At 44.1% G+C, this 24,889-nt stretch overlaps 1 protein-coding gene across 1 annotated transcript in view; it reads right to left on the reverse strand.

Moving 5' to 3' along the window:
- Positions 1-24,889, reverse strand: part of LOC311146617 (gamma-1-syntrophin-like) — a gene marked incomplete at its 5' end in the record, with an annotated part of 37,296 nt that overhangs the window by 4,097 nt on the left and 8,310 nt on the right. Inside the window, 4 exons of the mRNA XM_084183147.1 lie at positions 5,290-5,442; positions 6,408-6,479; positions 18,336-18,452; positions 22,189-22,227. Coding sequence (XP_084039273.1) covers positions 5,290-5,442; positions 6,408-6,479; positions 18,336-18,452; positions 22,189-22,227 — 381 coding nt within the window. The remainder of the gene's footprint in view (positions 1-5,289; positions 5,443-6,407; positions 6,480-18,335; positions 18,453-22,188; positions 22,228-24,889) is intronic.

The raw sequence follows: 24,889 nt of genomic DNA on the forward strand, positions 1-24,889 counted from the left end.
TACATATTCCCCTATCAGACTTTTCATCCTTCTACAAAATATACTTTCCTGCAACCCGCCTCACTCAATGTGGAACGGATTCTATTATTGACTTACCTTTATCTGGAGTCTTCAGTTGAAACTAGCTAGCCAGCTGACTGGCTACTTGCTATTAGCCACAGCTGGCGGTATTTCACCCAGAGCATTGGATTTTTTTTTTCTGCGGGATTTATTTGGTCACTGGACATTAATCACCGGATATTCGGCCAGTCTGCACAGCGCGTTGTCGACCCAGAACATATCGGTTTTTCCGCCGGAATCACTGAATCACTGGACCTTTAACTCCTGATTCATCGCTACCAGCTAGCTGCAACGGAATGGACGCTGTGGTCTGGCTAATCATCCTGAGCTAGGCCCATCTCCCGGCTATCTACCTCTCTGTCAACCGGACGGGACCACCTAGTGTTGACACGGAGCCCCGCCGATCCTACACGACTGGTCTGCCGACGAAATCGTCTGATGTGGTTACGACGTTAACCACGAAGATTCCATCTGCTAGCCCCGGCCCGCTAGCACACGCTAGCCGTGGCCTCTTACTCGAACTATCCTATTGCTGTTCACCGGACCTTATGATAACTCAGCTATACAGCTGATGTCTGCTGGACTGTTCCTTTTTACGGTACTACATCCTGTTTATGTTTAGCCTCAGCCCAAACATGGTTAGCTTATTGTTGTTTCGGTTATTTCTAATTGTACTATTTTACTGTAGACCCCCCAGCCCAGCTAAACCTGGCTTAGATAGCTCCTTTGTCCCACCCCCTATACACGCGGAGACCGACTCAATTGATGCCTCCAGCGATGCTATCTCTTTCATTGTTACCCAACGCTTAGGTTTACCTCCACTTTACTCATATCCTTCCATATCCTTGTCTGTACATAATGCCCTGAATCTTTTCTATAACACCCGGAAATCTGCCCCCTTTATTCTATGTACCCAACGCACTAGAAGACCAGTTCTTAAAGCCTTTAGCCGTATCCTTATTCTAGTCCTCCTCTGTTCCTCTGGTGATGTAGAGGCTAACCCAGGCCCTGCAGCCCTCAGTATCACTCCTACTCCCCAGGCGCTATCATTTGCTGACTTCTGTAATCGCAAAAGTCTTGGTTTCTTGCACATAAATATCAGAAGTCTACTTCCTAAGTTTGAGTTATTCACTGCGTTAGCACACTCCGCCAACCCTGATGTTCTAGCAGTGTCTGAATCCTGGCTCAGGAAGGCCACCAAAAATTCTGAAATTTCCATCCCCAACTATAACATTTTCCGTCTAGATAGAACTGCCAAAGGGGGTGGAGTTGCAATCTACTGTAGAGATAGCCTGCAGAGCTCTATCATACTATCCAGGTCTGTGCCCAAACAGTTTGAGCTTCTACTTCTAAAAATCCACCTTTCCAGAAATAAGTCTCTCACTGTTGCCGCTTGCTACAGACCCCCATCAGCCCCCAGCTGTGCCCTGGACACCATATGTGAATTGATTGCCCCCCATTTATCCTCAGAGTTCGTACTGCTTGGTGACCTAAATTGGGATATGCTTAATCCCCCAGCCATCCTACAATCCAAACTAGATGCCCTCAACCTCACGCAAATTATCAACGAACCTACCAGGTACAACCCTAAATCCGTAAACATGGGTACCCTCATAGATATCATCCTGACTAACATACCCTCTAAATACACCTCAGCTGTCTTCAACCAGGATCTCAGCGATCACTGCCTTATTGCCTGCGTCCGTAACGGGTCCGCGGTCAAAGGACCACCCCTCATCACTGTCAAACGCTCCCTAAAACACTTTAGCGAGCAGACCTTCCTAATTGACCTGGCCGAGGTATCCTGGATGGATATAGATCTCATTCCGTCAGTAGAGGATGCCTGGTTGTTCCTTAAAAGTAATTTCCTCTCAATCTTAAATAAACATGCCCCATTCAAAAAATACAGAACTAAGAACCGATATAGCCCCTGGTTCTCCTCAGACTTGACTGCCCTTGACCAGCACAAAAACATCCTGTGGCGTACAGCATTAGCATCAAATAGCCCCCGCGATATGCAACTTTTCAGGGAAGTTAGGAACCAATATACACAAGCAGTCAGGAAAGCAAAGGCTAACTTTTTCAAACAGAAATTTGCATCCTGTAGCACTAACTCCAAAAAGTTTTGGGACACTGTAAAATCCATGGAGAATAAGAGCACTTCCTCCCAGCTGCCCACTGCACTGAGGCTAGGAAACACTATCACCACCGATAAATCTACAATAATCGAGAATTTCAACAAGCATTTTGCTACAGCTGGCCATGCTTTCCATCTGGCTACCACTACCCCGGCCACCAACTCTGCACCCTCTGCTGCAACTTGCCCATGCCCCCCCCCCCCCCCCCCGCTTCTGCTTCACACAAATTCAGACAGCTGATGTTTTGAAAGCGCTGCAAAATCTGGACCCCTACAAATCAGCTGGGCTAGACAATCTGCACCCTTTCTTTCTAAAACTAGCCGCCGAAATTGTCGCAACCCCTATTACTAGTCTGTTCAACCTCTCTTTCATAACGTCTGAGATCCCCAGAGATTGGAAAGCTGCCGCGGTCATCCCCCTCTTCAAAGGGGGTGACACTCTAGATCCAAACTGCTACAGACCTATATCCATCCTGCCCTGCCTTTCGAAAGTATTTGAAAGCCAAGTTAACAAACAGATCACCGACCATTTCGAATACCACCGTACCTTCTCCGCTATGCAATCCGGTTTCCGAGCTGGTCATGGGTGCACTTCAGCCACGCTCAAGGTCCTAAACGATATTATAACCGCGATTGATAATAGACAGTACTGTGCAGCCGTCTTCATCGACCTGGCCAAGGCTTTCGACTCTGTCAACCACCGCATTCTTATTGGCAGACTAAATAGCCTTGGTTTCTCAAATGACTGCCTCGCCTGGTTCACCAACTACTTCTCAGATAGAGTTCAGTGTGTCAAATCGGAGGGCCTGTTGTCTGGACCTATGGCAGTCTCTATGGGGGTGCCACAGGGTTCAATTCTTGGGCCGACACTTTTCTCTGTGTATATCAATGATGTCGCTCTTGCTGCTGGTGACTCTCAGATCCACCTCTACGCAGACGACACCATTTTGTATACATCTGGCCCTTCATTGGACACTGTGTTAACAAACCTCCAAACGAGCTTCAATGCCATACAACACTCCTTCAGTAGCCTCCAACTGCTCTTAAACACTAGTAAAACTAAATGCATGCTTTTCAATCGAACGCTGCTGGCACCCGCCCACCCGACTAGAATCACCACTCTTGACGGGTCTGACCTAGAGTATGTGGACAACTACAAATACCTAGGTGTCTGGTTAGACTGTAAACTCAACTTCCAGACTCACATAAAGAATCTCCAATCCAAAGTTAAATCTAGAATCGGCTTCCTATTTCGCAACAAAGCCTCCTTCACTCATGCTGCCAAACATGCCCTCGTAAAACTGACTATCCTACCGATCCTTGACTTCGGCGATGTCATTTACAAAATAGCCTCCAACACTCTACTCAGCAAATTGGATGTAGTCTATCACAGTGCCATCCGTTTTGTCTCCAAAGCCCCATACACTACCCACCACTGTGACCTGTACGCTCTTGTTGGCTGGTCCTCACTACATGTTCGTCGTCAAACCCACTGGCTCCAGGCCATCTATAAATCACTGCTAGGCAAATCCCCGCCTTATCTTAGCTCATTGGTCACCATAGCAGCACCCACCCGTAGTCTGCGCTCCAGCAGGTATATCTCACTGGTCATTCCCAAAGCCAACACCTCCTTTGGCCGCCATTCCTTCCAGTTCTCTGCTGCCAATGACTGGAACGAATTGCAAAAATCTCTGAAGCTGGAGACTCCCTCAATAACTTTAAGCATCAGTTGTCAGAGCACCTTACCGATCACTGCACCTGTACACAGCCCATCTGAAATTAGCCCACCCAACTACCTCATCCCTATATTGTTATTTATTTTGCTCTTTTGCACCCCAGTATCTCTATTTGCACATAATCTCTTGCACATCTAGCATTCCAGTGTTAATACTATTGTAATTATTTTGCACTATAGCCTATTTATTGCCTTACCTCCATAACTTGCTACATTTGCACACACTGTATATATATTTTCTGTTGTATTTTTGACTTTATGTTTTGTTTTACCCCATATGTAACTCTGTGTTGTTTTTATTGCACTGCTTTGCTTTATCTTGGCCAGGTCGCAGTTGTAAATGAGAACCTGTTCTCAACTGGCTTACCTGGTTAAATAAAGGTGAAATAATTTTTTTTTTTTTTTAAACATAGCTTTTTCTTTTTCTTATTTTTTTCTTTAAGCAATGCCTTTTTTCTGGCGACTCTTCCGTAAAGCCCAGCTCTGTGGAGTGTGCGGCTTAAAGTGGTCCTATGGACAGATACTCCAATCTCCGCTATGGAGCTTTGCAGCTCCTTCGGGGTTATCTTTGGTCTCTTTGTTATCTCTCTGATTAATGCACTCCTTGCCTAGTCCGTGAGTTTTGGTGGGCGGTCCTCTCTTGGCAGGTTTGTTGTGGTGCCATATTCTTTCAATTTTTAATAATGGATTTAATGGTGCTCCATGGGATGTTCAAAGTTTCTGATATTTTTTTATAACTCAACACTGATCTGTACTTCTCCACAACTTTGTCCCTGACCTGTTTGGAGAGCTCCTTGGTCTTCGTGGTGCTGCTTGCTTGGTGGTGCCCCTTGCTTAGTGGTGCTGCTGACTCTGGGGCCTTTCAGAACAGGTGTATATATACTGAGATCATGTGACAGATCATGTGACACTTAGATTGCACACAGGTGGACTTTATTTAACTAATTATGTGACTTCTGAAGGTGATTGCACCAGATCTTATTTAGGGGCTTCATAGCAAAGAGGGTGAATACATATGCACGCACCACTTTTCCGTTATTTATTTTTTAGAATTTTTTGAAACAAGTTATTTTCTTAATTTCACTTCACCAATTTGCACTATTTTGTGTATGTCCATTACATGAAATCCAAATAAAAATCCATTTAAATTACAGATTGTAATGCAACAAAATAGGAGAAAAATGCCAAGGGGGATGAATACATTTGCAAGGCACTGTATAAGCAGGATGTGCCACTCCCCACCCCCACCTAAAAGAGTTTGGCTTTGATTGGTTTCAAGTGGATGTTGCTTTGGTGGCATTGTAACCTGCCTGGAAATTGATTTATGAAAAAGTTCTGCCTCTCATATATTGTGTACCTGTATTCTCTCCACCTCCAGGAAGGTAGCCATCTGAAAGGCCTTCTCCCAGATGAGCAGCTCACACTCCAGCTCTACGCTGTAGAACATGTCCTCCCCACACTCCGTCTGGACACTAAAGCAGTGCTTCCGCTTGTCCAAGAGGTCACTGTCCTGAGAGAACCACGTTAGTCATGCCTGCCATCACACCGGGGTTCAAATTGTATTTGTTTTCTTTTAAATTCTTTGAGCGGTTTCATTGAGCCTGTCTGGAATGGCAGATGGGCGGGGTTTGCACATTTGGGACTATTCTATTGGTTACATTGCCCCTGACAAGCTCAATCATAATCAAGCACAGCTTAAGTATTTTAAATATTTCAAATATTATTTGAACCCAGGTCTTGCTATCATGCTGACAATGTGCACAGGGGACAGTTAGTGACTAATTTACTGTACTGTATGCAGATAAGAAATTCAGAGATACACTAAGGGGATGTGAAAGACATTGGCTGGAATTCAATCAACATGCATTTTCAGAAAAGCTGTTTCACATGTTCAGAATGCTGTTTCACATGTGTAATTCAATGTGTTATGGGTGGAGGGAGATAGTTGACAATACATATAGAAATAAACAGTTATGTGCATGGCGCGCGCCGAATGACCAGCTCACTCAGTATGTGACAACGAACCTGGCTGAGTGAGAAATGAATAAGCGGAGCTGCTGTTGCTGCTGTGAGGATTTCAAAATCACGTGTAAACTCCCTCCACCCACCCGAGACACGCTGCTGTAAATATCAAATGCACTCGTGAAAGTGCATTGCAGAAAAGTTCAATGATACCAGCCAGAGTTTCAGAAAGTATAACCGATTCCAATAGCAGCATTTTGAGTTTTACTGAGTTTTGCACTGACATATGATACAGAAACCAGTGGTCAAGAAATTGCTCAACTCTAGCCTTGCAAATACGCAATGTGCATAGAAATTGTGGAATATCCACACATTCTATGTCACAACTCTTTCTATTAAAATGACAAAGGACACATAGCACAGATCTCTTCTCTTTTTCATGTCATCTTCCAAACACAGACCCTGAGATTTGCTACTCAGCACTTTCTAAATACGTAAAAGTTGTTGCCATACCTTTACAACTTTACACATGATCTCGTACACAGTGTAGCTTTTCTCTGCCCTGGTCCAGTCCCATGTAGTCACCTGCAACATTACACATACAGTGCTATGAAAAAGTATTTGCCCCCTTTCTAATTTTCTCTACTTTTGCATATTTGTGATACTGAATGTTATCAGATCTTCAACCAAAACCTAATATTAGATAAAGGGAACATAAGTGGACAAATAACACAACAATTACATATTTATTTCATTTATTTCATAAACAAAGTTATGCAACACCCAATTCCCCTGTGTGAAAAAGTAATTGCCCCCTTACACTCAATAACTGGTTGTGCCACCTTTAGCTGCAATGACTCCAACCAAAAGCTTCCTGTAGTTGTTGATCAGTCTCTCACGTCGCTGTGGAGGAATTTTGGCCCACTCTTCCATGCAGAACTGCTTTAACTCAGTGACGTGTGGGTTTTCAAGCATGAACAGCTCGTTTCAAGTCCTGCCACAACATCTCAATTGGGATTAGGTCTGGACTTTGACTAGGCCATTCCAAAACTTCCAATTTGTTGCTTTTTAGCAATTTTCATGCTGCGTTTCAGCTTCAGCTCACAGACGGATGGTCTGACATTCTCCTGTAGAATTCTCTGATACAGAGCAGAATACATGGTTCCTTCTATTAAGGCAAGTCATCCAGGTCCTGAGGCAGCAAAGCATCCCCAAACCATCACACCACCACCACCATGCTTGACCTTTCGTATGATGTTCTTACTGTGGAATGCAGAGTTTGGTTTTTGCCAGGCATTACTGGAACCATGTCGTCCAAAAAGTTATACTTTTGAATCATCTGTCCATAGAACGTTCTTCCAAGAGTCTTGATGATTATCCAGGTGCTTTTTGGCAAACTTGAGTCAACTTTTTGGACGAGATGGGTCCCATTATGCCTGCCGAAAACCAAACACTGCATTCCACAGTAAGAACATCATACCAAAGGTCAAGCATGGTGGTGGTGGTGTGATGGTTTGGGGATGCTTTGCTGCCTCAGGACCTGGATGACTTGCCTTAATAGAAGGAACCATGAATTCTGCTCTGTATCAGAGAATTCTACAGGAGAATGTCAGACCATCCGTCTGTGAGCTGAAGCTGAAGCGCAGCTGGGTCATGCAGCAAGACAATGATCCAAAACACACAATCAAGTCTACATGAAAATTGCTAAAAAGCAACAAATTGGACGTTTTGGAATGGCCTAGTCAAAGTCCAGACCTAATCCCAATTGAGATGTTGTGGCAGGACTTGAAACGAGCAGTTCATGCTTGAAAACCTACACGTCATTGAGTTAAAGCAGTTCTGCATGGAAGAGTGGGCCAAAATTCCTCCACAGCGACGTGAGAGACTGATCAACAACTACAGGAAGCTTTTGGTTGGAGTCATTGCAGCTAAAGGTGGCACAACCAGTTATTGAGTGTAAGGGGGCAATTACTTTTTCACACAGGGGAATTGGGTGTTGCATAACTTTGTTTATGAAATAAATGAAATAAATATGTAATTGTTGTGTTATTTGTCCACTTATGTTCCCTTTATCTAATATTAGGTTTTGGTTGAAGATCTGATAACATTCAGTATCACAAATATGCAAAAGTAGAGAAAATTAGAAAGGGGGCAAATACTTTTTCATAGCACTGTAAATACTCCATAGTCTTCTATTCAGATGGATCCCTTTGAAATCTTTTTGAAGTGTAATTACATTGGTCTGTTTCAGTTGCCTTAACTTTAATCTTTTATATCCTACTTGCACATACCGTGTTCCCATGTTCACACTTGTTACAGGTTAGTTTTTTCTCTCCATTACGATGTTGGTTAGCACGTTAGCATGATATCTGAGGCGCGCACTGATAGGAGTCACCTCGTTAGCCACCTGTGCTGGCCCAGCTGGTTCTTAAGAGCTGCTGGCCCAGTGCACCATGGGAGAGGATGTTGGGAGAGCTAAACCTCACGTCAGCTGAGATAGGATTTCCACCTCAACCACTTTAGTTATGAAAGAAGCCTGAGTTTTGGCGTTTCCCCTGTTTGTTTTGCTCCATATTCTCTTTACTCCCTATCCTAAGTTGGTGTGGGTTTTTCTTTCTGTGCTCCGGTATGTTGATGAGGTCAACCATTTTATCAACTTTTTTCTCTAAGTTGTAAGGGCCTGAAAAGCGAGCTTGCCACAGTGACCCATATTCTCCATATTCTCACTGGCACACTCACAGGTGCAATGCAGCTGCAATCTGTATTGAAAAGCAGTTATGTGCTCCAACAGATTTGTTTTCGTGTTTGAGGTGTCCTGCAACAACCTCTCGCTCAGCAAGCTCAATGGACCTCTGACCAGTGGCGGTCAGTGCCGGTCAGTGGCGTTTAAGATGAGGGAGGACAAATTATTTTTTCTATTACAACATATTGGATGACTGTCATTCATTTTCCATTCACCCAGTTCAATGTAACAGCGATAGATTTAGGCTACTACCTGATACTCAAATTTTCCCTATAACCAACATGAGGTTGCTACCTAGCCCCCCCCCATACTCAACTGGCGGACCGCAGACCGGATCCAGACCCAGAACAGGGTCAATACGGACCACGCCCCCCCCCCAATTTTTTTATATATATATATATATATACACACTACCGTTCAAAAGTTTGGGGTCACTTATAAATGTCCTTGTTTTCTAAAGAAAAGCAATTTTTTTGTCCATTAAAATAACATAAAATTGATCAGAAATACAGTGTAGACATTGTTAATGTTGTAAATGGCTATTGTAGCTGGAAACGGTTGATTTTTAATGGAATATCTACATAGGCGTTCAGAGGCCCATTATCAGCAACCATCAGTCCTGTGTTCCAATGACACGTTGTTTGCTAATCCAAGTTTATCATTTTAAAAGGCTAATTGATAATTAGAAAACCCTTTTGCAATTATGTTAGCACAGCTGAAAGCTGTTGTGCTGATTAAAGAAGCAATAAAACTGGCCTTCTTGAGACTAGTTGAGTATCTGGAGCATCAGCAATTATGGGTTCATTTACAGGCTCAAAATGGCCAGAAACAAAGAACTTTCTTCTGAAACTCATCAGTCTATTCTTGTTCTGAGAAATGAAGGCTATTCTTGCCAAGAAACTGAAGATCTCATATAACGCTGTGTACTACTCCCTTCATAGAACAGCGCAAACTGGCTCTAACCAGAATAGAAAGAGGAGTGGGAGGCCCCAGTGCACAACTGAGCAAGAGGACAAATACATTAGAGTGTCTAGTTTGAGAAACAGACGCCTCACAGGTCCTCAACTGGCAGCTTCATTAAATAGTACCCGCAAAACACCAGTCTCAACATCAACAGTGAAGAGGCGACTCCGGGATGCTGACCTTCTAGGCAGAGTTGCAAAGAAAAAGCCATATCTCAGACTGGCTAATAAAAAGAAAAGATTAAGATGGGCAGTCTGAGCAAAGAAATCTCAACTACGCACCACATTTTATGCACTGCAGTGCTAGCTAGCTGTAGCTTATGCTTTTAGTACTAGATTCATTCTCTGATCCTTTGATTGGGTGGTCAACATGTCAGTTCATGCTGCAAGAGCTCTGATAGGTTGGAGGACGTCCTCCGGAAGTTGTCATAATTACTGTGTAAGTCTATGGAAGGGGGTGAGAACCATGAACCTCCTAGGTTTTGTATTGAAGTCAATGTACCCAGAGGAGGATGGAAGCTAGCTGTCCTCTGGCTACACCATGGTGCTACCCTACATAGTACTGTTGAGGCTACTGTAGACCTTCATTGCAAAATATAGTGTTTTAATCAATTATTTGATGATGTGATTATATTTAGTATAGTTTTATCTACAAAGGATAACTTTTTAAATGTTTACCATTTTTATTTTTATGAAATTCACTGAGGAGGATGGTCCTCCCCTTCCTCTTCTGAGGAGCCTCCACTGCCCCTCACATAATGTCCAAACACAAGTTCATTCGAACTGAAACCGAGAGACTGCTGAACAACCTCCTGTGCTGCAAATAGCACTAGAGGCACCCCTTCGTCCCAGTCTTTCTCGACCTCAAAGTAGTAAGCTCTCAACATAGACTGCAAAGTCTGATGAAATCTCTCAAGAGCGCCTTGTGACTCTGGGTGATATTCACTAGAGGGGCAATGGGTAACATCCAACTTCTGTAGCACTTGCTTGAAGATGTTTGACATTAAATTTGAACCTGCAGATATAAACGTTGAAAATAATTTCACAAGGGCCTTAACAATACTGGGAGCCATGATGTTTCTCAGTGGAATGGCCTCGGGGAAATGAGTGGCAGCACACGATGGTTAAGACAAATTGGTTACTACTCTTTGCTTTGGACAAAGGTCCAACACAGTCCACCAGAACCCTGCTGAAAGGTTAGTCAAAAGCAGGTATAGGCTGCAAAGGTGCAACCGGCTCAGTTTGGTTCGGTTTACCAGTCAGCTGGCAAATGCGACAGGATTTACAGTAAACCACAACATCATGTTTCAGACCAGGCCAGAAGAAGTTACGCAGGATACAATCACACATCTTGTTGACCCCAAGATGGCCTGCCATACTTCCATCGTGAGCCAACCTCTGTATCTCTTGTTGGAGAATGCCATTTCCTCATCAGAACACCATCTGTCACGGAATCAGCCGAGGCTGCCCCTCCTCCTTTCTCGGGCAGGCTTCGGCGTTCGTCTTCCCCGGAGTACTAGCTGCCACCGATCTATGTTTCGGTGTTTGTCTAGTTTGTCCTGATTGTTTGCACCTGTTTCCCATTATGTTATATTGTATTCCCTTTATAAACCCCTGTCTCTCATTGGTTATTGTGTGTGATTGTTTTCCGTTAGGTCGGCAGTGCTGGTTGTATGCGTTATTTGTTCCTCCCTGTTTGGAGGTTTGTTTTGTCCTTTCTTTACTGTGTTAAGTAAAGTACGTTCTGCCAGTAGTTCGGTGTCCTGCGCTTGACTTCGTTTCCCGCATACACGTCACCTTGACACCATCTCTGTCAAAGTAACCGACGAGAACTTCATCAAACTCCTCCTCTGGACGTATCTTAGCAAAAAGAGGGGAGAGGGAAGCATATTTTCTCTGTTCAGCAATTAGCTGCTTCCTAATTCAACTGTAGGGAACCTATCTTCTTTCAGAAGCCCTACTAACTCGCTCACCTTTGGGGTTTTCAAAGGAGAGGTCAACTCAGGAGGTTTACTGAAATCAGGACCACACATAAATGTCTCAGACAGATCGAATATGGTGGGATCGCTGACATTCTCCTCAACACTAGACTTGCTTTCAGCAATCTTCTTAGACATAGCAAGTGTAACAGCACAAGATGGGAACACTCTAGGGTTTTTGTCTGATACCTCATCAGGTTCCTCTACACTGCCCACCTTATAAACAACAGGATTTGGCACAACCTTCCCTCCAGTCAGATCGTTGCCCAAAATGAATGAGACCCCCTTCACAGGTAGGCTAGGCCTCACTCCAATGACCACGGGACCAGAAACAAGATCAGACTTGAGTTCCACAATATACAAAGGAACTTCCATGCAGCCCAGCTCCACATCTTGAACTAACACATTGTCACCAGTTGCTGAAGTATCAGACAAAGGCAAAACACCCTCCAAAATGAATGATTGGGCTGCCACAGTGTCTCGCAGTAACTTCACCGGCTGCTTAACATCATCCCCATTCTGCAGAGACACGAACCCATCAGAAACAAAGGGTTCATACACAACTGATACAAAATCTTGTTTAGGAGATATAAAACCATTCCCACACAGAGACTTAATAGGCTGACGGGCTCCCACAAGAAGAAACAGGTTTTTCTCTATATAATATTTCTGTTTCAACTTAGGACACTGAGAGACAACGTGGTCTTTCTAACAGCAGTAATGACAAACTGGCGGATACAAAGAACCAGTTTTCTGTCAACCCTTGTCTTTGGGCACTTGGAAAAGAGACTGAAAACTCGTAGTGGGAGGTGACTTCTCTGGATTGCTTTCTGGGTAGGGATAACTACTTAGTGCTTTGCTTGTGAAGGTAGTTTTATGTGTCAACACAAACTCATCTGCAAGGAATGCAGCTTTCTCGAGAGCGAGATCCTTCTGCTCATAAATGCACGTAGCAACCCTTTCGTGAAGGCAACTCTTGAACTACTCGAGTAGTATAAGTGTCTTTAAACCCTAATGGTTGTTGACCTCTTGAGAAGCACACCACCGATCAAAAAGACATTCTTGCGCATTCAACATGACTTTGCGATTCTGTCTTTCATAATATACAGTACTGTTGTCTATCTGCCTCTGGGACCAACTCGTAACCCCAAAGGATAGCAGCTTTAACAGTGCCCTAATCTGAACTCTGATCAAGAGATAAAGCAGCGTACACTTTCTGAGCTTTTCCCACAAGAACACTTTGAAGGAGCAGTGACCAAATTTCGCATGGCCATTTTAGGGACGTGGCAATCCACTCGAATATACATCCACTTCCTTCTTTTTGGTGTGCTTCCAGCTCTATATCTTTTAATCAAATGGCACACTCACGTTCTTGTTCTTCTAGTTTGGTTGCACGTTCTTCTTGTGCTAGTCTGGTTGCATTCTCTTCTTGTTCTTTTCTGTACTCTAACTCAAGTTCCCTTTTCTTGTACTCAAACTTACATTTCTGTTGCTCTAATTTTGCCTTTAGTTTTAACTCCTGCAGTTGCACATCTTCGGGGTTTATTCTACTACCCGTATCACCCTTTTCATCAGCCTCTCTCTCTGAGAGTATTTCCTTCAGCACCAAAGCAGCATCTAGTACATTTTCGACCACTGCTTTTGGATGGACAGATAACACACTGATGTCATAATGCTTTGCAATGATGATCAGATTTGCCTTTGTACAGTTATCTTGTATTTCCCAAGTTGGGTCTTTCACAATGCTTCCCAATCAAAGTCCATGGTTTTCTATTTTTCCTGTGTGTTTATGCAACTTTCACATTGATTTCACCAATCTTATAACCCCTATGTTGGTTGTCAGTGAAAGACAGTCTACAACAAAAGTAATATAATATATCAAATATTTAGCAGACGCTCTTATCCAGAGCGACTTACAAATTGGTGCATTCAACCTAGGATTGCCAGTGGGACAACCACCCCCTTTTTTATTTATTATTATTTCTTTATTTTTGATGAGGGGGAGGGGGGGGTAGAAGGATTACTGTTATACTATTCCAGGTATTCCTTAAAGAGGTAGGGTTTCAAGTGTCTCCGGAAGGTGGTCAGTGACTCCGCTGTCCTGGCGTCGTGGGGGAGCTTGTTCCACCATTGGGGTGCCAGAGCAGCGAATAGCTTTGACTGGGCTGAGCGGGACCTGTGCTTCCGTAGAGGTAGGAGGGCTAGTAGAGCTTGAGAGTAGGTGATTAGAGCAACTACCGTACTCATGGGAAACAAGATTCCGGACTAACCCCATTTTGTTACGTTTCCATAAGACAAACTCAAAATGTCATCACTCACAGAAAAGGGAACAAACAAAGAAAATCACTTTGACAACCAAACCAAAACAGAAACGGTTTCAAAAAAGGTTTTTAAAGGCACCCATGGAGGTACCCACTGAAAGTTGTCAAAGCCACTAGTAAGATGTTCTAAAAGACACCACCATGGATGCCCACTAGCAATGTTCCCTCTAAGCTGCGCATGGGCGCGCAGTAGCCCCGAGACTGCCGGGTAGCTCCCGGCACTGCCGCGCAGAAGAAATATTAGCCCACAAAGAGAAGCACAAGATTGATACTGGAGAAACTCATCATAACAGACTAGTGTTCCTATTTTTTTATATTCGTCTCGGGCTGTTGGCGGTAGGTGCACCTGATTCAGCTGCCCTGCGCACCGGGTAGGCAACTGTTGCCGTTTTTAACCATTTCATGTGTCTGAAGGTACAAACTCTGCCTTCCCGGCATTCCCGGAGAGTAAATCAAGTGCACTATAGGCCTACCGCTGGCTAATGGGTGGCTCAGATTACAGTGTCTGCCGTAATGTAGCAGGCATTAAAGAAAGCTACAGCAAAGTTCATACTGTGAGATTTCAAAATGTTTAAACCATGACTAGAGAGAGACTGTCAACGAATACAGCAAAGAGCTGCTGTTTTTATGAGTGAGTTCATGTTTAAGATCTTACTCAGCACTGTCAACACTTTATATTCAACACTTTTATAAGCCATAAAATGTGCGTTCTTCCTATATTCACTCAGCGCTACAACAAGCACTGCAGCAGTAATTAATTAATAGGAAAGTGTATCTATAGGTTTGCGTTGTTGTTATTTTATTTTATTTTGTAAAGTGGTTTCTTGCATCAATTAACACAACAATATTTTCAGTCACCTCCTTGTCTGAAGGACAATTCTCATGGAATGTAGGCCTAAGTTGAACACCACACATTGGCTGCTACTGTAGGCTGAATGATAGAACTGCTATTTCCATGTTAAAATGTTATGGGATGCATTTTCTCCATTGTTTTTGATGGTAGGTTACTCTCGTAGGCCTACATTGCATTCGGAAAGTATTCAGACCCCTTGACCTTTTCCACATTTTGTTACATTACAGCCTTATTCTAAAATGGATTAAACTAATTTTTTCCCTCATCAGTCTATACACAGTAACCCATAATGACAAAGTGAAAACAGCTTTGTAGAATTTTAGCAAATGTATTAAAAATAAAAAACAGAAATATCGTATTTACATAAGTATTCAGACCCTTCAGACACGAAATTGAGCTCAGGTGCATCCTGTTTCCATTGATCATCCTTGAGATGTTTCTACAACTTGATTGGAGTTCACCTGTGGTAAATTGATTGGACATGATTTGGAAAGGCACACACCTGTCTATATAAGGTTGACAATGCATGTCAGAGCAGAAACCAAGCCATGAGGTCAAAGGAATTGTCCGTAGAGCTCTGAGACAGGATTGTGTCGAGGCACAGATCTGGAGAAGGGTACCAAAAAAATTCTGTAGCATTGTGGTCCTCTGTAGCTCAGCTGGTAGAGCACGCGATTGTAACGCCGAGGTAGTGGGTTCGATCCCTGGGACCACCCATACACAAACAATTTATGCACGCATGACTGTAAGTCGCTTTGGATAAAAGCGTCTGCTAAATGGCATATTATTATTATTGAAGGTCCCCAAGAACACAGTGAATTCCATCATTCTTAAATGGAAGAAGTTTGGAACCACCAAGACTCTTCCTAGAACTGGCCACCTGCTCAAACTGAGCAATCGGGGGAGAAGGGCCTTGGTCAGGGAGGTGACCAAGAACCCGATGGTCACTCTGACAGAGCTCCAGAGATCCTCTGTGGAGATGGGAGAACCTTCCAGACGGACAACCATCTCTGCAGCACTCCACCAATCAGGCCTTTATGGTAGAGTTGCTAGATGGAGGCCATTCCTCAGTAAAAGGCACATGACAGTCCGCTTGGAGTATGCCAAAAGGCACCTAAAGGACTCTCAGACCATGAGAAACAAGATTCTCTGGTCTGATGAAACCATAATTGAACTCTTTTGCCTGAATGCCAAGCGTCACATCTGTAGGTAATCTGGCACCATCCCTACGGTGAAGCATGGCTGTGGCAGCATCACTGTGGGGATGTTTTTCATCGGAAGGGACCGGCAGAATAGTCAGGATCGATGGAAAGATGAACGGAGCAAAGTACAGGATTGATGAAAACCTGCTCCAGAGCGCTCAGGACCTCAGACTGGGGTGAAGGTTCACCTTCCAACAGGACAACAACCCTAAGCACACAGGCAAGACAACGCAGGATTGCCTTCGGGACAAATCTCTGAATGTCCTTGAGTGGCCCAGCCAGAGCCCGGACTTGAACCCGATCTAACATCTCCGGAGAGATCTGAAAATAGCTGTGCAGCATCGCTCCTCATCCAACCTGACAGAGCTTGAGAGGATCTGCAGAGAAGAATGGGAGAAACTCCACAAATACGGGTGTGCCAAGCTTGTAGCGTCATACCCAAGAAGACTCAAGGCTGTAATCGCTGCCAAAGGTGCTTCAACAAAGTACTGAGTAAAGGGTCGGAATACTTATGTAAATGTGATATTTCAGTTTTTGCTTTGTCATTATTTTGCTTTGTCATTATGGGGTATTGTGTGTAGATTGATGAGGGGGAAAAATTATTTAATCAATTTTAGAATAAGGCTGTAACGTAACAAAATGTGGAAAAAGTCAAGGGGTCTGAATACTTTCCGAATTCACTGTACATTATGATCAAATAGCCACAGTAGCCACTGTTAAAACTGTAACTTAAAGTGGGTACAGCCTCAGTGTTCACAGTAAGTTGCACAGAATTTGCGCTCAGCAGACCTGAAATTCGCTCAGTGCCCAAAAACATTAGAGGGAACATTGCCCACTAGGTTTGCCTCCGAAAAGACAAACTAAAAGAAAACCCACACCAACTTATAATAGGGAGCACAAAAAGAATATGGAGCAAAACAAAATGGGGGAAACACCAAAACTCAGGCTTCTTTCAAACTAAAGTGGTTGAGCTGGAAATCACACCTCAGCTGAAGTGAGGTGTAGCTGGGGGCTCCTCCGGGATAAACCTACATCTATCTCAACATCAATCTCGCTCTATATTTTAGTTTAATACCAACAAAACAATTGTCATAATAACTAATATTCTGAGTTGTGGATATACTGTAAACACAATTACTGATATGGTTGGCATAACATAATAATACTGATGTGATAATAGGGCGGCAGGTAGCTTAGTGGGTAAGAGCGTTGTGCCAGTAACTGAAAGGTCGCTGGTTCTAATCCCCGAGCCGACTAGGTGAAAAATCTGTCGATGTGCCCTTGAGCAAGGCACTTAACCCTAATTGCTCCTGTAAGTCGCTCTGGATAAGAGCGTCTGCTAAATGACTGTAAATGTAAAATAATAATGATCAATCAAATGGAAAGCAATGGTCCACAGATGGTCATCAATCATGTGTGGAATTATAATCGTTGTCTAGCTGGATACATGTACGGTTTAATAGACCATAACAAAGGTGGAAAACTTGTGTAGGACTCCATTATAGGCTGGAAACATTGACCAATGTACACATTTTCAAAAACATTTGACACATATTTTCAGAAACTAGTTTTATACATTTATATGGTAACCGTTTTTTTTACAGCCCAGTATTTAGCAGGTAGTTACCAGGTACTGTAAGTACCAGAAAGTATCCGTTGTTGACACATAGTTTCTTAGTGAAATACCAGGTAAATACCAGTGGTGGAAAAAGTACCCAATTCTCATACTTGAGTAAAAGTAAAGATACCTTAATAAAAAATGACTCAAGTAAAAGTGAAAGTCACCCAGTAAAATACTATTTGAGTAAAAGTCTAAAAGTATTTGGTTTTAAATATACTTAAGTATCAAAAGTAAATCTAATTGTTAAAATATACTTATCAAAAGTAAAAGTATAAATCATTTCAAATTCCTTATATTAAGCAAACCAGATGTCAAGAATTTCTTGTTTTTTGAATTTACGGATAGCCAGGGTCACACTCCAACACTAAGACATAATTTACAAACAAAGCATTTGTGTTTAGTAAGTTCGCCAGATCAGAGGATGTAGGGATGGACAGGGATGTTCTCTTGATAAGTGCGTGAATGGGACCATTTTCTTGTCCTGCTAAGCATTCAAAATGTAACAAGTACTTTTGGGTGTCAGGGAAAATGTATGAAGTAAAAAGTACATTATTTTCTTTAGGAATGTAGTGGAGTACAAGTAAAAGTTGTAAAAAATATAAATAGTAAAGTAAAGTACAGATACCTAAAAAAACGACTTAAGTAGTACTAAAGTATTTTTACTTGAGTACTTTACACCACTGGTAAGTACCCTGCTTAAAACAGCTTAAAATAAAGTGTTAGCGTTGCTAATAAAGGGAATAGAGGGTATAAAACGTACAGGAGGTGCTGAGAACTTGAAGAGTGAGGAACCCCTCAAGGCAAGGAACTTTGATGAATACATTCGGTCCTGAACGGAGTCCTGCTCCTTCTCATCTACCCAGCCCATGAAGATAATCTGTCAGAGAGAGAGAGAGGCGGGATATCGAGGGGAGAAAGAGAGAGAAGAAGGAGTGGAGGAAATGGAAATGGAGAGGGAGAGGGAGAAAAATACTTTTGTCACGCCCTGGCTCTGGGGACACTTGTATGTTGAGCCAGGGTGTGCATTTCATTTGTTTATCTAGTATGTGTATTTCTATGTTGGCCTGAGTGGCTCCCAATCAGAGGCAACGAGTGTCAGCTGTCGTTGGTTGTCTCTGATTGGGAGCCATATTTAAACTGTCTGTTTCCCATTTGTGTTTGTGGGATCTTGTTTCAAGTCTGTTTATGTTAGACCGTGAACTGTCACGTATCGTTTGTTGTTTTGATCGTGTCTCTAATTAAAGAGTATGTTTGCCTGCAACGCTGCGCCTTGGTCCTCTGTTCCCGACGAGCGTGACAGAAGATCCCACCTCGACTGGATCAAGCAGCGTGACGAGGAGAGAGGATGGACTTGGGAGGAGATGAGTGCGAGTCTGGCAAGAGGGATGGAGGCCTTGGCCACGGGTAGGAGTGAAGCCCATACATTTTTTAGGGGGGGGGCTAACCCCGTGGACGACGGGGCAGCAGGAGGCCACCAGGTTACGGGAGTCACTGGTCACCAGGGGGAAGGAGGATGTAGAGGCACGGCGAGAGGTACTGGCGTGTGTTGCCAGTCCGGTCCGGCCTGTTCCTGATCCCCACGTAGGGCCAGTGGTGTGTGTTCCCAGTACGGTCCGGCCTGTTCCTGCCACTCGCACCAAGTCAGTGGTGCGCTTCGTCAGCCCGGCACGGCCTGCTCCCCGCACCAAGTCAGTGGTGCGCTTCGTCAGCCCGGTTCGGCCCGCTCCTGCTCCCCGCACCAAGTCAGTGGTGCGTTTCGTCAGCCCGGCGCGGCCCGTTCCTGCTCCCCGCACCAAGTCAGTGGTGCGTTTCGTCAGCCCAGCTCGGCCCGTTCCTGCTCCCCGCACCAAGTCAGTGGTGCTCGTCGTCAGCCCGGTCCGGCCCATTCCTGCTCCCCGCACCAAGTCAGTGGTGCGTTTCGTCAGCCCAGCTCGGCCCGTTCCTGCTCCCCGCACCAAGTCAGTGGTGCGCTTCGTCAGCCCGGCACGGCCTGCTCCCCGCACCAAGTCAGTGGTGCGCTTCGTCAGCCCGGTCCGGCCCGCTCCTGCTCCCCGCACCAAGTCAGTGGTGCGTTTCGTCAGCCCGGCGCGGCCCGGTCCTGCTCCCCGCACCAAGTCAGTGGTGCGTTTCGTCAGCCCAGCTCGGCCCGTTCCTGCTCCCCGCACCAAGTCAGTGGTGCTCGTCGTCAGCCCGGTCCGGCCCATTCCTGCTCCCCGCACCAAGTCAGTGGTGCGTTTCGTCAGCCCAGCTCGGCCCGTTCCTGCTCCCCGCACCAAGTCAGTGGTGCGCTTCGTCAGCCCGGCACGGCCCGTTCCTGCTCCCCGCACCAAGTCAGTGGTGCGCTTCGTCAGCCCGGTCCGGCCCGTTCCTGCTCCCCGCACCAAGTCAGTGGTGCGTTTCGTCAGCCCGGCGCGGCCCGCTTCTGCTCCCCACACCAAGCCAGTGGTGTGCGTCGTCAGTCCGGCACGGCCCGTGCCTGTTCCACCGGTGGCTGGTCCGGCACCGGTCAGATGCTTCACGCCGGAGCTAGAGCAATCCGCTCCACCAGTGTGCAGTCCAGCTCCGGCCAGCGGGGCCAGACCGGACCAGGGGTACTTTGGGGGGTTGGAGAGGGAGCGGGGATCAGGCCCGGAGCCGGATCCGCCGCCTAAGCGGAGTGCCCACCCGGTCCCTCCCCTGTGGTGTTTGGTGGGCGCGGTCGGAGTCCGCGCCTTTAGGGGGGGGTACTGTCACGCCCTGGCTCTGGGGACACTTGTATGTTGAGCCAGGGTGTGCATTTCATTTGTTTATCTAGTATGTGTATTTCTATGTTGGCCTGAGTGGCTCCCAATCAGAGGCAACGAGTGTCAGCTGTCGTTGGTTGTCTCTGATTGGGAGCCATATTTAAACTGTCTGTTTCCCATTTGTGTTTGTGGGATCTTGTTTCAAGTCTGTTTATGTTAGACCGTGAACTGTCACGTATCGTTTGTTGTTTTGATCGTGTCTCTAATTAAAGAGTATGTTTGCCTGCAACGCTGCGCCTTGGTCCTCTGTTCCCGACGAGCGTGACAACTTTTTAGAGAAAAGGGAAGCAGCAGGCTTCAAGCAAGTCTTTCTGCACTTAGCTCAGTCAGGAGGATTGCAGCGAGCCACAGTGGAAATGTTTGCTTGCATTTCTCTCTCTCTATGGACGTCTTGATGGATGAAAACACTGAGTGAAAGATTCAGGACCAGCATGAGCAGTCGGTCTCTTCTAATGTACTTTAATTGCCATGACGATACGGGATGTCGAATGATTTCATGCTTTTGTCATTTGGGGGCTGGAGATGGATTAATTATAAAGACAGCTAATTCACTATCCATGTCTAGGCTGATGGAGGGATTGTTGGTGAAGTGAGGACCAAGGGAACTTGTGTTAACCTCTCTTCCTGATGATTTCTCTTTGCTTTGACTTTATGATGCAAACATTCTCCCTCCATCTGCAATAGTTGCCACTGGCACTGCCAGTCAACCATGGTCTTTCTGTGGACTATTCAACCTGGTTGGAATGACTGAATGACATGAAAAATGAAATTTTATTTTCGTGTCAAATCGCCAGTTGGCAACCGATACCTTACGGGTTTAATTGACAAACAAACATTACTTTCACAGTGATAATTATTCCAGTGTTCTGTGCATTCAGGTTGGATTGAAATTCAGAGAGAGTTCTAGTACAGTAAACCGTGTGGAGTGGAGACTAATTGGATGAAGCATCTTTTGGGCATAGTCTGTCATTTTTTAAAACCTTGAAACTGTGTTTTAAAAGAATGCATCATAATATTAATGTGTATTTGTATTGAATAAAATATAATAATAATTCTCTCTGGCCAAATCATGCTTTCTGGTGTAGTAGCCTATTTTGAAAGATTTTTTATTTATTTCTGTATAGACAGGAGTAAGCTAATTAGGCTATACAAATTGGGCAATTTAATTCAAGCTTAGCTTGCCCTAGCCTTATGGACATGCCGCCTACGCCTTTTAATGTGGCATAAACACAACCAGTCACTTAACAAAGCCACTCCTGTAGCCTACCCGCGCACATTAGTTCACTCACAAAATAATTCCAGCATCCAAACCCCAACAGTGCACTGTGCACCCGCAATTTGATGAATGGAAAGAGACATCAGTTACAAAACACCTACGTGTAGTGTAATGACATTCTGGGATTGTCATTAGGCCTACACTTAGCCTGAATTGACGCATCATCCACTGTTGTCCGCGTCTGTTGACGCGCGCCTCGGTCTCGGCCACTCATCTCTGCCTTGTCCGCAAGTGTCTCCGCCACTCATCTCTGCCTTGACAAAATGTAAGTGTTCTCCTCAAACCAAAAGGCAATTTGGAGCGTATACCACCCGGTTTCCAGTCAATTCAAAAATTGTTCATACGTCTGACATGCAGTAATGTTAACTAATAGGATAATATCCTATCGTTTTTTGGGCATGTTGTATTAATTGTGATAGGCTCACGTTTTACCAGGAAGACGTACCCACACTATTTATTTTACCGGGATGCTGTACCGGACCATACTGCCTTACTTTCACCCCGTAGTAGTAGTAGTAGTAGTAGTAGTAGTAGTAGTAGTAGTAATAGCTTACCTGTTGATTAACTGGGAAGTTTTTGTTTATCTTCTTCACCTGTAAAATCAAAAATTAAACTCATTGCAACATAATACACAAAGATTACATTTGGTAGCATTTGATTTTATAGTTCAGAGACTATTATTTATGTTGCGTATTTATTACTACACAATAATAACCTATTAATCACACCATTTGTTGGCTGTATAAAATGTCATGACGTATCATCATACCAGTATAATATGCTCCTCTTTGCGAAACACACACACTCAGTCTGGCATGGGCCCACCAAAACCAAATGCTAACTCTCTATTTACAACATTCTTATGTTATCCCCACAGAAATAAAAGAACCCTGTTGAAGTGAAACTACTTAATTTATTCAATGTATGTAAATTGCTAAATGGATAGAGTCATTTCCACAAGGACCTGAAGCTGTTCCAAAAAATATATTGTTTCTCTCTCTCTCTCTCTCTCTCTCTCTCTCTCTCTCTCTCTCTCCCTCTCTCCCTCTCTCCCTCTCTCCCTCTCTCCCTCTCTCTTTCTCTTTCTCTTTCTCTTTCTCTTTCTCGTTCTCTTTCTCTTTCTCTTTCTCTCTCTCTATCTTTCTCGCTCTCTCCCTCCCTCTCCCTCTCTCTCTCTCTCTTTCTTTCTTTCTCTCGCTCTCTCTCTCACTCTCGCTCTCGCCGTCTGTGAGAAGTAAAAGCTGGGGAGAGCGAGAGAGAGCCGTGATGCTTCAAATTAAAACATTCTGCTAGATTACAAGTATCAGCAGCTCCGACTGGGATTAAAATACTATTTAAAATCTTTCCAATACTTTCAGTGTTTGCTCTAGCCAGATGGGCGATATTTACAGTTTTGGTACTATTCTATTGGTCTTTTAAACCAGGCAAGCTCAATCAAGCACAGAAGTATTTGCAATTATGTCAAATACTATTTGAACCCAGGTAACTCCTAATCCACACCACGCTATCAATAGAACCCTCTCACAGGAACAGACAGCGCACCAAATTAAACCGGCCGGCCTCCCCACAAAGTCTTCCTATGCAGGAGGGTAGCTATAACTTTTTCATTTTCACAGCATCTCATTTCCAAAATGGTAATTTTTTTACAGTGATCCAGGAGAGGAGCCAATGTTTATTTTTTCAATGTTATGGAGAGATTTGCCTTTTATTACCAGACATGAGGTGAGTTCTGGGACGGAATACCCTATACAGTACTGTATCACTGTGGTTGGCTTTATTCAGCAGCGTTGGATTTCAGATTAGACCTGTCCAGTGCCTAAGAAAGATGTTGGAAGTCTGCCACAGATATGTCTACTAACTATTCTGTTAGTGTTGCACACAATGACCAGATCAGCCACTGTAAAGAATTCTTAAACGGGATCGGTGTCCCTATACCGGGACGGTTGTTGCTCAATATGTGATGTGTGACGAGAATGGCGTTGTAAACACAATCATGTTGAACTAAAGACCCCTGCCAACTAATATAAACATTTACTGTATAAGACATATTGCCTAGTGTCATTCTGTTACCAAACCCCACTTATCTTTAAGATATTTTAAAATGTCTTTCCCTCATGAGGATGGAGGATAATGAAAGTTCACAGAAGTAACAAGTAAAGATAGACCTACCAAATAGTTAGTGTTTTTACTGATAACGATTCTTTTTTTAAGTGATTAAAATGCGTAATTCTGTTACCAAATTGTTTAACTTTGCAATCAATGGTTTTTGTTTGGCATACTTTAAAAGTATGAAAAATGTATGCACTCACTAATTGTAAGTCGCTCTGGATAAGAGCGTCTGCTAAATGTCAATTGGAATTGGAAAAAGTCTCAGCGTCAGTCTGTTACTGTGGAATTGCCCACTCAGATCACTCTGGAGTCAGATGTTAACAGAATGGGTAATTTACCTATTAATTTCTCACTTACCAACCAAACTTCCATTTTTAGAGAGACTGATATAATCATATCCAGGTGACAACCTCTTCCATGCATCTTGGTACAGTAAGAAGTGGGTGGAAAGCAAAGTGGTGGCAGCCAGAAAACCCTCTGTTCCTCACAGTACAGTAGTGACAGTGACTCATCAGTATTATGCTCAGTGTGACCCCTCACTTAGTCCATTCCACATTAGCCCATTCCCCATTAGCCCCCTAGATGCTTTGGTCTCCCTAACACTGCCCCTAGGCTACATTATAATTACATTTGTTAGAGGTTGCTAATACTATGCTAGGTGTTGAGATGCTCTTTACTACATTCCGAACCACACTCTCAGCAGTACTCCAACCACCCACCCAGGCCAGAATTAGGATTTATCTGAGTGGGAGTTAGCGTTAGCCAGCGTTAGCCAGCGTTAGCCAGGCTAGCTTTTAGCTCTACTTCCTGGCCTAGTCTTTGCCAGGTCCACTTACTCATTAAACACTAATGGCCGACATGGTATTCATTTTGAAAAATCGACTTTGGTGCTCAAAGATAGCAACACTAAAAAACTAAACTTATAATTTGCTTTCTGTCTGGAGGATACAAATTGAGGATGGTCCAACCAGTAAGATACAGAGCTGACTGGTACGCACACTTTCCTGATGCTGTTTGTTGAGCACTATCCATCTGGAAGTTAAACAAAGCACTAACTTGTTCCCCACACACCCAGCGAGAGAAAGCTTTTCCAAAGATGTTCAAACAGAGAAATGGAGCATAGTACACAGTTGCTTTCTCCTGAGT

The sequence above is a fragment of the Coregonus lavaretus genome, assembly GCF_964263955.1.
Source record: "Coregonus lavaretus genome assembly, chromosome: 19".
Classification (NCBI taxonomy): Eukaryota; Metazoa; Chordata; class Actinopteri; order Salmoniformes; family Salmonidae; genus Coregonus; species Coregonus lavaretus.